The 17,783-nt window shown below is 41.2% G+C and overlaps 2 protein-coding genes across 3 annotated transcripts; one reads left to right on the forward strand and one right to left on the reverse strand.

Annotated features, from left to right (window-relative positions):
- Positions 1-65: 65 nt before the first annotated feature.
- On the forward strand, positions 66-5,607 carry LOC106656278 (kinesin-like protein Klp61F). Of its 2 annotated transcripts, XM_014377147.2 has the most exons (16): positions 66-384; positions 710-857; positions 931-1,080; positions 1,148-1,308; positions 1,392-1,541; positions 1,610-2,222; positions 2,301-2,572; positions 2,643-2,901; positions 2,988-3,332; positions 3,412-3,660; positions 3,742-3,921; positions 3,994-4,216; positions 4,279-4,400; positions 4,473-4,568; positions 4,666-4,730; positions 4,802-4,892. In XM_014377147.2, exons 1-15 carry the CDS (start codon positions 323-325, stop codon positions 4,723-4,725), a joined length of 3,090 nt encoding a protein of 1,029 aa, XP_014232633.1. In that variant the 5' UTR covers positions 66-322; the 3' UTR covers positions 4,726-4,730; positions 4,802-4,892. The 2 variants fall into 2 exon arrangements, with proteins under 2 accessions (XP_014232633.1, XP_014232632.1); XM_014377146.2 differs by having other exon boundaries at positions 67-384; positions 4,473-4,730; positions 4,802-5,607.
- Positions 5,608-6,197: 590 nt separating this feature from the next.
- On the reverse strand, positions 6,198-10,964 carry LOC106655962 (serine proteinase stubble-like). Its single transcript, XM_014376572.2, has 9 exons — positions 10,497-10,964; positions 10,184-10,402; positions 9,329-9,552; positions 9,060-9,248; positions 8,588-8,975; positions 7,918-8,197; positions 7,555-7,832; positions 6,878-7,032; positions 6,198-6,777 (listed from the first exon to the last, which is right to left on the reverse strand). The coding sequence occupies exons 1-9, from the start codon at positions 10,918-10,920 to the stop codon at positions 6,610-6,612; spliced, it is 2,325 nt and encodes a 774-aa protein (XP_014232058.1). The 5' UTR covers positions 10,921-10,964; the 3' UTR covers positions 6,198-6,609.
- Positions 10,965-17,783: the final 6,819 nt, after the last annotated feature.

Consider the following 17,783-nt stretch of genomic DNA (forward strand, 5'->3'; position numbering starts at 1 on the left):
ATGAAATCAGTGACCGTAAAAACATTTCCGTCCCTCTAGTGGAAAAAACTTCAAACTTTGCATTTGAAACTTAAACGGCTGCCGGCCAACGGCTGTTGCTGCTTTGCTCTCTCGTCGGCGTGTGTACATTTTTCGCGGCTCGTCGTTGGCGAATAAAAAAGAAAGTGAAAATATTTAGACGTAGAAGTGCAATAGTTTCTGAAATACGTATCAACATCGAAGTGCTCGCGATAATACGATAACCCCTTGTGTGGCTGCGAAAAGCGGTCAGGACCTGATTTAATCAAGTGCCCACAATATACAAACTTCCAAACTTTACAAGATGAATGATACGCGCAATAAAAAAGAGAAAAATCAGCATATCCAAGTCTTCGCTCGAGTAAGGTACGTAGAAAATCGTGAAAGACGGTTAAAATATATTTCGTAATTGTCTTGTTCCATAGAACAAGTTGGTGTGTGTATGTGTTTGTATAGGATGGTATCTGGGAGCTCTGTATGCGTCATACTGCTCACGTTTTGAATGTAGGACTAAATTACTTTGATGAAACTTATTACATCACGAGAATATTTGTTTGTCACTTTTAAATTTGAATGGAATACCGTTGTTATCAAAAGAATTCGATGTTTAAACGATTTTACATGAATTTTTTAGCAGTGTCTGATGTCATTTACGATCAATATTTAATTAATGAAAATTGAATTCTTTAAGACCTCTGAACAATGCGGAAAAAACAAGCAAGTCTCCAGTGGTGGTTGATGTGCCATCTAACAAAGAAATCATTGTTAAAGAAAGGCCACAAGATAAGCTAACAAAAAAATTTACATTTGATAAAACATTTGGACCATTGTCTAAACAGGTGAAATTTAATTATAATAAATCATAAGCTCATGAAATATTTTAATTTCTAAACATTAATTTGATTATTTTAGATTGATGTTTACAATGCTGTTGTTAGTCCGCTTCTTGATGAAGTTTTGGCTGGTTACAATTGTACTGTTTTTGCATATGGACAAACGGGCACTGGAAAAACTTTTACAATGGAAGGAGCTTGTAATGACCCCTCATTACATTGGCAAACAGTGAGAATCATTATAAAATAAAAATATTCATAAATTATCAGTATTTTTAATTGAATTGCTATTTTAGGATTCTGCAGCTGGTATAATTCCAAGGGCATTGAGTCATTTGTTTGATGAATTGAGGATGTTAGAAGCCCAGGAATATTCTGTTAGAGTGAGTTTCTTAGAACTATACAATGAAGAGCTGTTTGATCTTTTATCCCCAAATGATGATGCTTCAAAAATCAGGTAAATTTAAAAAAAATACTTTTTTTTCTTATAGTTTCTTTCAATTCCTGTATTATTTATAAAAAGAATAATTTTACTTCTAGAATTTTTGAAGATGCATCAAGAAAAGGTGCAATAATTATTCATGGCTTAGAAGAAGTTACAGTACACAATAAATCTGAAGTGTACAAAATTTTGGAAAAAGGATCTGAGAAACGCCAAACTGCTGCCACTTTAATGAATGCTCACTCAAGGTAATTTTGACTTGAGAGTATTTTATTAAATTTATAAGAAATGATTATATTTGTCTCTACTTTTTCAGTCGTTCTCATACAGTATTTTCTATAACTGTTCACATTAAAGAAAATACAGTAGATGGAGAAGAATTACTCAAAACAGGAAAACTTAACTTAGTAGATTTAGCTGGCAGTGAAAATGTTGGAAGATCTGGCGCAGTTGATAGAAGAGCTAGAGAAGCTGGCAATATTAATCAGTCACTTTTAACTCTCGGAAGAGTTATCACTGCCTTGGTTGAGAGGGCCCCTCATGTACCATATAGAGAATCCAAATTGACAAGACTGCTTCAAGAGTCACTTGGTGGTAGAACAAAAACTTCTATCATAGCTACAATATCTCCTGCAAGTATCAATATAGAAGAAACCCTTTCTACTTTGGATTATGCCCATAGAGCCAAAAACATTACAAATCGACCTGAAATCAATCAAAAGCTTTCAAAGAAAGCTTTATTAAAAGAATATACTGAAGAAATTGAAAGATTACGACGCGATTTGCTAGCAACACGTGAACGTAATGGTGTATATTTAGCTCAAGAAAATTATAATGAAATGCAATCAACAATTGAAGCTCAGGGTAAAGAAATTGAAGAAAAGATCAATCATATAAAAGCTCTAGAAGAAACAATGCGAGATAAAGAGGTAATAATATATTTAAATTGAATTTATTGTTGTTTTGACTTTAAATTACATATATACATGATTTCTTAATATTTGTAGAAAATTTTTGAAGATATGAAAGTGGAATTTGAAACTACAACTCATACTTTGGTTAAAACAAAAGAAAAATTAATATCTACAAAAAATGATTTAATCACAACTAAAACGGAATTGCATGAAACTACTTATGACAGAGATTTGCATAAACATTTAGTAGAAAAACATGTTTCAACGGAACAGGAGCTTTTAAATCAAGCTAAAACATTATTAAATGTTGCTGAAACGGCGACTACTGACACAGTAAAACTACATGAGAAAATTGATCGGAAAAAGTATGTAATTAATTATTCGACAAATTGATATGTTGACTTGAATTTTATGTCATTTTCATTTATATTCCAGACGAGTAGAAGAAGAAAATGAAAATTTAGGTCAACAGTTTAAGCATAAAATGATGAACCGTTTTGAAAGCATGCAAAAAGATTTAAACAGTTATGGTGAAGAACTATCTAGTTTTTGTTCTTCTCTTAAAACCCAAATAGAATCTGTAGCCAATCATCAAAACAATGTAATTAATGTTACTCTTAATCACATTGGGAATGATCTTGTTCAACAAGAAAAAGTCATTTCTAATAACCTGGTTACGAGTACACATAGTTTAGTAAGTATTATTTTATATAAATTGATAAATTGAATGAATAATTATTTTTAAAACAATTTATTAAAAAACATTTTTTTTGCGTACAGCATGACGAATATCATTCTTGGATACTTACGCAAGTTGAAAAAACTACTGATGTGACACAACAGGAACGTTGGGCACTTCAAAATATCGTAAATAAAATATCACCGAAAATTCGAGAACTTGTCGAGAATAAAGTTACTGAAAATTTGAGGGCTTTGCATAATGAAACAGCACTAAAACTGATGAACCTTTCTAATACTGTTAAGAAATCAATGGATGACTATTGCAGGGATTTATTAGAAGATCGAGATAATTTGACCAAAGAGATTCAGGATTTAAAAAAAACCGTACAAGTTGCAGTTGAAAGTCAAAATCGAGTAGTTAATAATGAACAAGCTTTTGCAAAAGTAAGTGCTTATTTTTTGAATAATAACAACTTGCCTTTACAGATTTATCCATATCAAAATTAATAATTTTTAAACCTAGATGTTTACGGATTTAAAATTACAATTTGATAATACCTGGAAAAAGTATGAAACATTATCTGGAGACAATAAGTATAATCATTCCACTGTAATAAACAAATTTCAAGAAATTCAAGCTCAAAGTGATAAAATTATTGAAATCAATAATGAAAAATATTCTAACAACTTGAGCAAAGAGAAGGCAATTGAGAATCAAATTGAAAATCAGGCCAACCAAATCAGAAAAGAAGTTTCAACTGCTTTAGAATATGTACTTATCACTTTGATTATTTTTTTTTTTTTGTGATATTCTTTAAACGTTATTTAGATAACTAAACTTTTTTTTCAATAGAACTGGAATTTGGCTGAGAGTTCAATAGTTCAAAGTATTGGAGTAATAAATCAATTAGAAGGAGACATCAATGCATCTCGTCAAGCTTTGTCATCTTTCAAAGATACCACTGAGTCATGCGCTAAAGATTTGCAACTTAAATTTGATCAAGAAAAAGAAGCAATACTATCAACAGCGCAGGCAATTATTCAATTTTGCTTTTTTTTATTACTAAAATAATTGTTGATCTATTAATGTGTCCTTTTTAATTAGGATTATCATCAAATGATTTCAAATGCAAGTGAAAAACATACGCGATTCATGGAAGAACAGCGTACGGTGACACTCAATAATTTAGGTGCGATGAATTCTAAAGTTGATGACGAAGTTTCCACATCATCTGACTGGCAAAACAAATTATCTTCAGGGTTACATGAAACTTATGGAACCATTGACAAGTTTATTTCAGAAGACCTTCATCATGATGTCCCAACAGGTAAGAACTAAAGTTTATTATTATAAGAAATAAAGAATTTAATTGAATAATTTTTTTAATAGGTACGACTCCAGCTCGGCGAGACTTTCATTTCCCACGATCGTTGGTTGCGACTTCACCACATGATAGGATTATCAAGAGATTCCGCGAAATCACTAAACCCCACGAATATTCAGACACTGAAGTTAGTACACACCCTATGAATATCGATAATTTTTATTTAAAATTCTTATAAATTGACTTGGCGTTTTTGTAGGATGATAATACCATTATAGAAATGTCGTCTCCGGCTTTAAATGGCAGAAATAGTGTAATATCTACGACGTCTCCAATGCCAACCAAAATAAATCATGTAACAACATCTACACCTCGTAGTGCATCAAAATTAAGAATTCCCGTAATGTATAGTAGTAATAATTGTAGTCTTATAAAATCTGCTTCAACTTCAGATCTCTCTCTCGCCGCTAAAGCGCAACTTGATTCAACAACTATGTCTGAGTCCGGAGTAGGAAAAGTAAGTTAAAAACTTATATTTTACATTGAGAAAATTTATGCTTATTTTATATTGTTTTTTTTTTCAACAAGGTTCGAGACAATAAAGAGAACGGAGATGATGAATTTGTGAAACCTGATAAGAAGCCTAAGCGATTATCTAAGACTAGAAGCTTGAATAGAAGGGTTCTTGGATCTTATAATTAGAAATTTGTAAATCTTAATTACAGGTATGATGGCATCCGGCATACGATTGAAAATTGTAATATTTAAATTTAAATGATTTTGTTTGTCAAAGAATCTAATTAGTTAAGTAGATTGTAGATGTTTTTATCAGCACGCATGACATTGTTTCGAGGCAGATATGTTGCGAGTCAGTTTGTAGAACTTCTCGGCAATTGAAAAAACATACTTATTTTATACGTATGTACTCAATAAAATATATTTTGACGCATCGTTACCTTTTTTGTCAACGTTTTTTCACTTGAATAAGTTTTCAAAAATGTAAAAAGTGTTGTTGACATCAAACAATTTTGATTGAGCTCTTTTTCATTTCAACGGGCCAAAATGATGTATTTATCAAAAACAGCTGTATGTTATTAAATAGTCTAATTTTTTTCATTTTTATAAGTGTATATAATTATATACTAAGTCAACGGCTTGCTTGATTCAAATTGTCATTATGTCCTCTCAAACCATTTGTAGTGCGATTTTTCCGATTTTATATCTCTTATAAATTCTGCAATAGACCCGAGAAAGTTTTATGTTAAACTCGGGGTATGCAATAAACTTGTTTTTGTTTGGTATTGTAAAATTCTGATACCGGTTGGAATCTCATTATTTTATATCGTCACTGCTCAAAAAAATTTTCGATAAAGAAAAGACCAATTTTATATTAATTTTGTTTTTTTATTTTATTTCATACTTATAAATATCAATATAAAATACAAATAGTTGTAATATGAAATTAGTATTTTTGTACAAGTATGATCATTCGACAGACTTAGAAATAATACACTCTAAAAGTAAAATCTTACATAATTTTAAACTAATTGAAAGAGTGAATACCGATTATTATATATAATAATTAACTTTTTCTATAGATATAGAAAAGCATTTCAGTTGATTGTATTGTTATTATGAACATTTATTTATAAAATAAAAATAAGTTCTAATCTGAAGAAAAAAAAGTTATCATGCGTTAATTTACAAAGCACAAACTACAATCAATCGAAATCATGCATCTGCACAATTTACATAAATATAAGTATTATTACGTAGAATTTCTCTTTTTATATTAATCAGTGCTTATTTACGAAAGAACAACGCGGATTCGGCATTCTTCGGCATCATTTCATATTTACAAAAGCTATACGATCGCCTTTCATCTTGACTTTCGTTTTACTCTCAGAATGAGAGCATCTTGAAAAAATAAAATTTATAAGTATCATATGTCTAGTACACCCACTCATGATTAATTATATCATCCGATTTTTCAGTATGGATGCGCTCGCACTCTATGTTATAGCGAATTTTCTTATCGCAATAAAACATTTCACGATAAACTCCTATATCTTATAGTGTAACGATTTATACAATTTCTGATCAATTCGTCTGCTTCTATTTTGCAAGCACTCTCAGTGTACTTGCAAATTATATAATATTAATTTATTTTTATGAATACTTTTACATGCGACTTTACGTTTATTTTTACTTGACCAAAGTTTACCTTTTGACAATTTTGGGTAATTTTGAAAGAGAGTTATGCATCAGCTACCGAATAACGTTTCGAAATAATATCACAGCACGAAGCGATACGATTGATTACGTGGTATGATATTTCGTACTCATTCAAACATTGAGTCGCATTTTCAAATTATAATTTGTAAAATTCATTCAGGCTACAGATTGTTGACGCTGATGATTTGATTGATCCATCCTATGAAGGCCGACACTTTGACGTAAACTCCTGGCACATCGACGCGTCCGCAGCCGAAGCCCCAAGACACCAAACCGGCGAGTTCGTAGAAGCCATCGTCCTGGCATACCAGCGGTCCACCGCCGTCGCCCTGTGAAAAAAAATGCACCCGCGGTACGTTATTTTCCATTCGTTGAAAATCGAATTAGAATCGAAGTATAGCCAAGTGGAAAAGTAAAGTGGCATAATACCTGACAGGCGTCGTTGCCCCGCTCGCCACCGGCGCAAAAACTGCTGGCTGGCAGAATGAAGATCTTCTCTGTTACCGCGTTGACTTTTCTAATGCATTCCGCGTCGCTGACTATCGGAATCTCAGCCTCGCGCACCCGTAACGGAATCGGTCCAGCTGTGTGTGTGCGTGCAAAATAACAAGCGTTTTATTTTATTACGAGCTCTCGAGCAAACTCGTAAATTCATGCATGTATATATATGAATTGTTGGCAAATGGTGAGCCTACGGAATGCAAGCTACGCGCCAGCGAATAGCTGAGACTGGAATATTATTGCTATGTGTGTGTGTGTGTGCGCGCACGAAGAGTGTGTCTTTGCCGGTGCTTTTTTTCTTCTTCATTTTCGACTCGCGTTAATTCGTTACGCGACGACGGTAGGTAGGCTATACGAAGAATATAAAACCGGCTTTTAAAAGTACCGTTTTACACAAAGCAGCCGTGCCGAAAAAAAGCTATTACAAGCCTGCGCGTGCAGCAGCACATCGCGCAATATACAAACACACGTATTACGCGTACCGGCCGTTCGCAGCAAAACACACACAAAGCAGTTAATATAATATAAAGTAGGAGGATTATATGGTCGACAGTGAGATACAATGTATACGAGCTTGAGTTATGATTGCGTGTTTGTATACGGACCTTCTCCCATGTAACCGTAGCCGGTGACGGTGCACCTCTTGCCGGCCGTGTGACTGACGCCTCGGGCGGGCAGACAGACGAGGCAGACGCCGTCCTTGAGGGCCGCCTGGCCGTGCAGTTTGAGCAGGGCGATGTCGTTGTCCAGGGTCTGGCTGTTGTGATTGTGATGTATGTAGGTGGTGGCGACTCGCAGCGTCTGCGCTCCGGGACTGCCGTACTTCCTGGTGAGATCGACGTCGCCCACCCTCACGTAAATCGCGTCGCCCGATCGTACGATGCTGCGAAACAAAAACAAAAAAACCCTTCGTTAGTAAAGATGCGACGAATTTTGATTGGTATAGGCGATCGGTAATAGAAACTGACTTGGTGACGCAGTGAGCCGCCGTGAGGACCCACTGAGTGCCGATGAGCGCACCGCCGCACAGGTACTGATTGAGCGAATTGATGAGGGCGACCTGCCAGCACCACTCGTTGGCGTCGGCGTCCTCGCCACCGACGACTCGGGCCCCTCGACGATACATCTCGACCGCACTGCTGCGCGCCTGCATCGGTGCCTGCGACGTGCCCTTGACGCCGCACACGTATTTGCCGTACGACGATGAGGATTTCGTTGTCGACGTCGTTGACAAAGTCGTTGTTTCGTCTGTGTGGACAAAAATCGATGCATTCATTTTCTTAGGTGATTGCTCGACTCTGTGTAATTTAATACCTACTGCTGTTTATTTACGCGTGGATAATTGAATCAAATAATTATATGCTGTTAATTACTCGACGGTATGTTACTCTATGCAAAATAATTGAATTTAGTTCAAACAAAATATATTATCGATGCATTTTGAACTGTTTTAATCAGAATCACGGAAAGTTTGTATTTGTTCAAGGTGTACGATTTCATTGCTTCGCGCAAATATTTTATCCTTTCTTATCGAGGAAAATTACTGAATTTCTGCCCGATCTCGATGTGTGCCACATCGAATGCGAGTTTGTGCAATCCGACGTCGATCAAAAGCCTCGCACGGAAATCGATACTCACAGTGAAGCGAAGTAGGTAGCATCTGGGCAGTGTTGTAGGGCGAATAAGACGTGGTCATGTGTGGATAGACCGAGTCGTTCCTGTTGCTGAGAGAATTATCGATACCGACGTTGCCGTAGCCGGTGGAAATGCCTTGGGAGCCCGTCGTGCCGCTGCTGTTGTCCCCGTGAATGCCTTGGAACTCGCGGATGACCGATTTGGCGGCGCAGCAGCTGTACTTGGGATTTTTGCACTTGAACAGCGGCGTCACCTCGGCGTTGTTGAAGCACGTGAAGGACAGGTAGGAGATGATGCAGGATCCGCGACAGTCGGGTCGATTGTCCGGTGGCCCCGCCACCGTCGTCGTTACCGGTTTCTGCGTCGTCGGTTTTGGCTTTGGCCGCCTCGTCTATATCGAGCGAAATTATTAGAATCGATTTTGCAACGTGAAACATATTGTTCGAGTGACAAATATAACGAATGGTTAATTTACCGTTACAGGAACCTTGCTATTGTCGCAGCAGAACTGGCTTTGCGAGCAGGTCGACGTCCGGTAGATCGGTACCTTGGGCCGCTCGCAGAAGGCCAACATGATGTTCATGAGGCAGAAGCCGTTGCAGGGCGGTAACTTTGCCGGTGCCGCTTTCGTCGTTGGTCTCGTGGTCGTTGACGTGGTGGTTTCCTATTTAAATTCAAGAGCGCAAGTTTACGAGATTAGGTATATTTTACATCTTTATTATCGCTCGCACTGTTCCAACTGACCTGTCTCGTGGGAGGATCTCTGATGCAGCAGTAGGCCGAGTCGCCGCAATCCGCGTCGGTATCGACGTTCTCGCAAATCAGGGCGAAGAACGCGCTGACGCACTCGCCCTTGCAGGGCTTCGGTGGTGCCTCGGTGGTGCTGGGACCGGCTGGTCTCGGCCTTGGTGTCGCGCTCGTCGACGTGGTCGTCGTCGTCGTTACGGCAGCACCGGTGGTAGCGGGCGCTGGAGGGCCGCTCGCCTGTATCTTGGTCGAGCCCGAGCCGCCAGAATTACTCGACTGACTGAACCAGGAGGAGGTAACTGCGATAGGGAGAATCAATTTTTCAATACTCTTCTACATAAAATTATTTTTTATGACATTTTCTCATAAAATTTTGATTCGACTTTGATACAACGGATTATTATATTGATTATCATATTGAATTTTATGAATCAAGACTTATATTAACGTAAGAAGAGTGAAACAGTCTCATTATACTTTTTACAAGTTTTCAATTAGAATCTGATTGTACTTTATTGTGCATAATGCATTTTTGAAACTGTATTCAAGTTTTTGCAACGTAACTGATGATTTCCACGAGAGTAAGATCTCACTATTCGCGGTTTTGCTATTTGCGGTGCTTTTGGGCGACATGACCCCCGCGAATAGCGAGGGATGTCTGTAGCACAACTTAATCAACACGATCGGCAACTAACTAGAGCATTAATCTGCTCAGATTAATAGTAAAAATTTTATGAAAATTTCTTCAAAGAATCATGCATCTGAATAAAATAATTGAATGATAAAAAAAATCCCAACCGGAGGCTGTTGGCTTGGGCCTCGGGCTCGGCCTCGGCGTTTGGGAGGTCGAGCTCGAAGCGGCCACGGACGTCTGGCCGGTCTTCTCCTCGACCCGCGTCAAATTGGACTTGGTGCGATCGATGACCAGCAGCTCGGCCGGCGGCGAGTCGCCGAAGACGTCGCGCTCGACGCAGCAGCGCTGATCCGCATTGCAGAGCGAGTCGATCGACAGGACGGCGTCGCAGTAGTGCGCGATGCGCTCGGCCATGCAGTAACCAGGACAGGTCTTGACTGGGCAACGCGCGAGGAGGCAACAACACATCGAAAAGAGAGTCGCATTAAAGACCTCGTGACTCGGCTTTTGATATGTCGATATAAAACTTACTGGGCGTTTTATCGGAGGCTGCGTCGTTGTTCTTGTCGTCCCCGCTGGTCTTGCTCGGATTGGCGGATGCGACTGCGGGCCTCTGAGTAGTCGAGGTAGTCGTCGAAGTCGTCGTCGTCGTCGTCGTCGACGATGCCCATGTGACGGGGGCCGCCGGCCTCTGCTGTTGAACGGGCACAGGAGTGACGACGCTCGGAGCCAGGCTACTCGTGGTCGTGTGGCCGGGCTGCTTGGACGACTGCTGCTCGGACCAACCGCTGCTGGGCCTGGAGCTGCTCTCCTGCTCGTAGTCGGCGACCTCGTTGGAGTTGCTGCCCGTGCCGTTTATCGGCGAGTCGACGCAGCATCGCATGCTCGACTGGGGACAGGGCACGTCCTCGAGGACCTCGTAGCAGAGCAGCGTGGCCAGGGCGTGAACGCACATGCCCGGGCACTTGTCGCTGTCCTCGGTGCTCGTGATCGAGTCCAGCAGACCTGAAGAATGAAAAAACCACAATCGTTCGTTGAAATGGACCATAATTACATTGTTAGAGTAATCTAATTCTCATATAATATTGATACATCGATCGTTCATTGTCACTCGAAGCGTCAATAAAAGCTCCGAATTGCGTAATTCGATAAATCCATGAAAAATCGAGTCAAGTTGATGTGGATTACGTACATTTGGACGTGCCTCGGATGCGATTTGGTCCCGTTTTAATCCTAACGACGATCAATTAAAGAATGCGGATTATTATGTATTTGATATTGAACGTCACGTATAAACACGTGGACGGCGCGATCAACGTATGCAGATCATAAACATATGATTTTATCGCGATCGCCGTGATGTGTGTATGTATGTGTACTCTCGGCACATATAGCGCGTAAAATAAACACATCACACTGAATATATATTATACACCACTCCCATAACTGTATTATGTGGTTAATGAGAGAAGGTCGGCGCTACGAGTGCTGCTATAATATAACACCGTGAGTCCGCGAGACATTCTTGCATGCGTAATTCACATCGATGTTTGCGTATAGTGTACAGATCTCGGCGTCTATAGCTGTCCATCCAAAGTTCAAGTTTAAACTCGTTCGCCAAATACCAATTGAATAATTGTTATTACATAGCTCTAAGTGGATTATAAAATTCGAGAATATACTCACGATTTACCGATATGTAAGTATGTTACGTCAAAACCGGTATATCGGATGTGTGTGAAATAATTATCGGCTTCTTTTTGCCCGTCGATACTTCATATATCGCGCCTGAAATCGGCTGCGAGTCAATGACTCGTTCGGCTGTCAAGTGGTATATACACGGTTTCGTGTTTTCTATCACAATATCGCGAACAAGAATTTGACTCGAGTTCGGCAAATAGCGCTGTATGATCGTTACGATCTTTGATTCGCATGGATCGCGATCTTATACAGCCGTGTCTTAATGTGGGGCGAAAAATTCGTACGTCTTCCGGGCTTAATTATTCGATGCGCACCGGCTGCTCGCGTCGCAGTGCACACGCGTGCGAGTATGCGCGCGGTGGAAGGAAAAGAAAAAGAAAGAAACGAAACGAGTTCAGGGACAGACAAATCGGTCAAAGTCATTGGCTTGGAAGCTCGCGCATAGCGTAGCAGCAGCCGCAAAAAAGGCCTCACGCGGGACGGAAGGAGAGGCCCAAAGAATCGACGATATATGTGTGCTGTGTGTCTGGGTTTGTGTGTATGTACGTCGCGTGTCCAGCCCCGCGTCGTCGTCGTCGTCGTCGTCGTCGTCTCGCTGCAATGACGTAGCGAATGAAAGTTGGTAGCGTAAATTCCGCAGCAAAAAAGCATACGTATATATACACAAACATTCGATTGGATGTTGGCTGCATTATATAGATGCTATATATATGCGAGACGCTCGGCGAGCTGGTAATGATGTTTTCACTGGTGTCCGGCCGCGCGCGCGCTGCTATATACACGCGGAGCAGCACATCGCGGAAAGGTATAACGGCCCGAGGCTCGGAGAGCTCACCGCGCGTATAGGGATAACGGTTGTTGATGCCGCCACCGCTTCTCGCCTCGCGCGAGCCTCTCTCACTCGCAGAATAACACTTATATACGTACACCCAACGACCATCACCGACTTTAACATGTTATACAATACATAATATATAATATATGTATGTATATCCAGGCTCGACTCGCCGCGGAGAGATTCGTATCTCATCCCGGCCTCTCGACAGTTCGCTGAATCGTACGTATACGAATCTTTTGGAGCAAAATCTTAATTGTAACTATAACGCGTATGTATATACGCGATGCACGTGTATACCGTTTGAATGAAAGTATACGAGATTCTTTTGTGAAATACCCGCGAAATTAATGTACGTTATGTCACGATGCTGCGGAGTGGCTAAAAATGGACTGCGGAGTACGTGCACGAGGTAGGTACTTACATACCTTGCACGATGCTCATCCTGCGCACGGCACTCGGCACTTGATCGAAATGCTCTTTTCAAGGAGGATAAGCACGCGGATAAATATGTACGCCGAGCGTACATAATTGCACTCGCGTGATTGACATTTATAGATCATGCGATGATCGGCAGCTCTCCCGAGCAGCTCCGCGAGCGTGAAATTCTTTGAAAATTATGTACGCGCGACGACGACGATACCCCACGAGCAATGCTATATACGCTTGGCATTCGGTAAACTGGTTTTAGGATTACGAATAAACGAACGAGACTCGATAACGCCGAGGATGCACCCGACTTTTTTCTGTTTTTATTTTGTTCTTATTTGCGCTCACTTTGCCGTGGCGAACGCCGCGATCGTCGGAGTTCAAGATCCTGACGCACGAGTACTGCTACGGGTCAAAGGAATTATCGTTGCGTCATTTGCGTAATCGGCTCGCTGTATAACACGAGTTCCTCTCGATACCGTTGGACAGGCACACAAGTCGAGAGTCGCTCAACGACGAATGACCGATCATTCTGCCGCGAATCGGGTTGCCGTTAGCTTTTGCGTGTAAAAGTGAAATCCCAGCCGATGAAAATATTACACCGAACAAAACAAACGCGAGGCATACGATCGATAACCGCGAGCCGTGCTGGAAATCCGTAAAATCGGAAGCGATCGCGCCGACTGCAGGAGGAAGAGAGAAAAAATTCAATGCGGAGCGACAAATTTCGATTCGCGAACGTGGCTCGCGTAGCTCGAGTACGGACGGATCCTTCGCGCAGCCGCGACGTTCGCTCGCATACATACGTATGTGTGCCCGCGATATGGGAGTACCGTTGACCGGTATATGGTGCATCGGTAATCGGCATCCGATTCGCCTTTGACGGCAGCGCGGCGTCGGTGGCTATATCTTTCTATACCTATATACCACCTATAAGCGATGTATGTATTCTAGCTACGAAGCAGCGGCGGCGGCGGCCTTGTTTCAGCAAAAATCAAGTAGGCCACTGCCCGGGGGCCTACTCTTGGCAGAGCTCTGTGCAGCTACTAGTAGTATAACGCACGCATGTATAACTGTGTCGCAATTTCTATTTCTCGCGCGCGCTGCACGCGCTCGACACGACGTAGCTGCGACAACGCCTATATACCTGTGTACGTATGTGCCTGTGTACGTATGTGCGTGTCTACGTTTGTGTACCTTCTTACATTAGCGCGGAAGCGATCGTCCCGACTAGAGATGTATTACAAACACTTTTCTCGATACCACAACTGAAGGCATAAACGACCAAATACTTTTTGGCTTGTACGATCGTGCTCTCGTAGCAATATGAAACAAAAAGATCGTGTACATGACGAAGAAACGGCGTTGGGTGCGCGAAATTGCACTAGTCGGCTGCGCGTGGGCCTCGGCTTCGACTATAATTGAAAAAGAAAAAATTTCTCTTTCGCGAGCTGGCTCGTCATATATAGCGGTACCTGCATGCGTACTCGTGCGCCAAATGCACTGTTAGCTTCCAACGAAAGTGCAGCAACAACGACGCTCGTGCGTGTGTGTACTGTGCGCGCCAACGACTATGCGTATATATATCTATACGCTACTTGCGGACAACTCGTAAAAGCTCGTTCCTACAGACAGCTATACGCGTACTTGTAGTCGAGAGAGAAAAGAGGCGAGGGCGAGAGTCGTACAATTGTGCCGTGTAATTTTCTTATTTTTCTATTGCCGTGTTTTATCGTCCCTAATCGTGACTTCGATGAATTCACCTTTTGGATAACAACGTTTCAACGGCTTATTCGCCGATGACAGTGAACTTTGATCCTTCTCATAGACAAAGTTAATGAACTTCTTTACATCGAGCATAAGCAGTATGATTTGTAATATCATTTTACGACTCGTCGTTGCGCGCACAATCGCAACGCAGCGAAAATATTTGAAATTCATTTTCTCGCAATTTTCTCTTGGAAAAGTATTTTTTTTGTCCGTATGAAACACCGCGTACCGATCAAAAGTGTACCGACTCGTTTTCCGGCTGAGGTCTAGGACGCGAGCCGATTGCGCGCGCGCGCGACAAAAAAAGGCGCACACGTGCCACATTTTGCGCTCGCGGTATCGCTATTTTAACGCACGCGCTTATACACGCGATCTCATGATTTTGATGTCAAAAATACCAAATAATTCGGTGCATCGATCATTCGTAAAGATATCGATGTATTTATACAAGTCGGAGATCTTGGTACTCTTTGGGCTTATCCGTAGAAAGCTAATTTCAAATGAAAATTTCCAATTCTCCAGCTTTCATCGACTAAAATTATATTAGTAGCTGATTTAACAAAAAATCTGATAATTCGGTACTTTAAGGACTTATACGTACCGAGTCAATCTCGAAAAATCTTCCTATTCAATTTTGAACAGAAGAGCGTGAAAGCGTGAGAGCACTTTACGTGAAATTTTTCTTATAAGCAGCGCTTTTTGTTAAGGCGAGGGAATTTTGAGTTTTTTAAATTATAATAAACGAGATCGTAAAGTAGTTTTAGCGGGCGCCGAAAAATCAGCTCTATCGTGTATACAAGCAAGATACACCGCAGCTTTTCTGACAAACATACCCCTTGATATCCAAGCTGATACGGGGACAAATGAGTCGACTTACCGGACAAGAAGCTTCCGGCGAGAGAATCGTCATCTTGAGAGGCAACGGAGCTCGATAAAAAAGTCACCCCGAGCGTCAGGGAAAACAGCAGCGTCAGCGCCAGTTCAAGCGCTCCTCGCTGCCGCATCTTCCGTCTATCCGTTTGTGCAAATTTTCCCAAAAATCGTATTCCCCGATCTCTTGGATTTTTTTTTGTCTCACTCACTCGTCGCTACAAATGTGAAAAAAAAACAATTGCACTGGTCGCGCGAGGCTCGATGAATTCTTATAAGCACGAATAACAGAAAAAGACGAGAGCCGGGCCGAACGTAACGTGCACTTTGAATAGAGGGATACGCAAGCTCGCGATTATCAGGAGCAACTAGTGCTTCGCGCGCCTTCGTAGTCCAACTGATCGGCGACTTGTGGGTCAGGGTGTGCGTTCCGCAGTCTCGAGTCCGGCCCGAGAAGTGAGTACAAGTGAGTGCCATACCGCCGCGCAAGAGAAAGAGAGAGAGAGAGAGAGAGAGAGAAGAAAGACAGAAAGAAGTAGTAGAAGCAGAAAAGAGAGAAGAGGAAGAGATTCCTGGTGGGTAGGCACAGGTAGGCATGTACCGCTGTATATAGGACATACACACTCGTCGTCGTATAGGTAGGTAGGTACTCGACTTGTATGTACATGTGCCGCGCGGGATCCTCCAGCTGGGTGGGAGGAGCGCTCTCCGATACGTATATATATATATACGATTAATCCAGGAGAGCATGAAACATCTATATGTATAGTGAGCCCCTAAGCCGCTCCCGCGTATGCTCCGATAAATGTACGTATACATGAGTCTAGATACGTGGCCCCTACTTCGCTTGAGCCAAAGCTCATTATTGCCTTCACCTGTTTTATGAGTCTATTCCCCTCGACACATCCTCTCTTCTTGACTTTTTTTTTATCTCATCGTACGCACACTCGTGTACGTACGCAATTTGTATACAGCTCCGCCTTTCTCTCTTTCTCTCTTTTTCATCTGCTCGCGCGTATACGTATATGAGCAATTCTTCAAAAACCATCGGGACTTGTTTGTGGAGGTCCCAGGAACATGCAAAGACGTAGGAACAGTTGAAATTTTGATAGTGTTTTACTTTATAGCTACTTTTGTGACTTAAAGAATGAAAAATCCTGTTTTTAATTTATAATTTATTTACTTGAACGACATGAAAAAAGTATACACAAGATTAAATAGTTTCGGCTATAAAAAGTAGCACGAAAATACTTGTCTAGCTTTGGCCCACCGCCGCCAAGCAAATACGATACAAATCTTGGTTCATCAGCCGATCGGTAATCATCTCGGAGCACTCCAGAGGCAGTCGCATCGAGGCAACTGGCAGAAAGCATCGAAGGCCCATTCCCGAAAAAATCCTCTCGACATGGCCTCGCCGACGAAGCTCTCGTCTCGGAGCCAAGGCTCGTCGAGTGTCTCCGACTCGGCGAAGAGTCGGTGCTCGTCGAAGAACCTCATGGCGCTGCAAGCTCGCGCCGCTGCTGCAGTCTGCAATCGACGCGATCGCGCCTCATTACATATCATTAGTGATAAAAAACATGATTATAATACAGATATTATAAAAAAAAATGATCTACAATGGAACTTATCTAACCATAATGTACAATATTTCGAGAGTTATCTAAAGTCTTCATATTTTCCATAAAACTCATGACTCGAAAAAGGGGGCATAAATGTGAACTTAGCACAATGCTATAAAATGTTGTACCGATACTCTTGCCAAAAAGTGTTACTTATGGCACTTGTATCGTAAAGTACTACTTTGTCCAAATTTTTTCGCGCATTTGTCACAAGCAAAATCTCTTCGACCCTGGTGAATTGTCTTTTGGTGCACAAGCAAATGTGATTTGTATCCAAATTTCTTGTCGCATTTGTCACATGCGAAATCTCTGCGACCTTCGTGTGCTATTCTTTGGTGCTTTATTGATGTTCTGAAGAAGTGTGCGCGATCCTGGTGCTGTAACTTAATCGGTACGCTCTGAATGTTACGACAAGTGAACTGCACTTTGTAAAAACGTAAAACGCCCGAAAACGCAAAAGAAGAAAAAATTTAACACGCAAAGTATACGAAAATGGTTCACGGAAAAAGCTGTATCTCACAGAATGATCAAAATTTTAAAGTTTTGAAAAAGGCAATGGAAAGGGGACAAAAAATCCTATTCAAAAATGAAATA

Source organism: Trichogramma pretiosum, unplaced genomic scaffold, assembly GCF_000599845.2.
Source record: "Trichogramma pretiosum strain Unisexual culture from Peru unplaced genomic scaffold, Tpre_2.0 scaffold72, whole genome shotgun sequence".
NCBI classification, from domain to species: domain Eukaryota; kingdom Metazoa; phylum Arthropoda; class Insecta; order Hymenoptera; family Trichogrammatidae; genus Trichogramma; species Trichogramma pretiosum.

What these genes read in the sequence shown, in the direction of transcription:
- LOC106656278 (XM_014377146.2), top strand. Translation starts at nt 323, where the DNA reads ATGAATGATACGCGCAATAAAAAAGAGAAAAATCAGCATATCCAAGTC. An exon ending in CCTCATTACATTGGCAAACA is followed by an intron (nt 1,081 to 1,147) that starts GTGAGAATCATT and finishes TTGCTATTTTAG; the next exon opens with GATTCTGCAGCTGGTATAAT. An exon ending in ATGAACAAGCTTTTGCAAAA is followed by an intron (nt 3,333 to 3,411) that starts GTAAGTGCTTAT and finishes TTTTAAACCTAG; the next exon opens with ATGTTTACGGATTTAAAATT.
- LOC106655962 (XM_014376572.2), bottom strand. Translation starts at nt 10,920, where the DNA reads ATGTGCGTTCACGCCCTGGCCACGCTGCTCTGCTACGAGGTCCTCGAG. An exon ending in GCTACCTACTTCGCTTCACT is followed by an intron (nt 8,198 to 8,587) that starts GTGAGTATCGAT and finishes TTGTCCACACAG; the next exon opens with ACGAAACAACGACTTTGTCA. An exon ending in GCGGCTCACTGCGTCACCAA is followed by an intron (nt 7,833 to 7,917) that starts GTCAGTTTCTAT and finishes TTTGTTTCGCAG; the next exon opens with CATCGTACGATCGGGCGACG.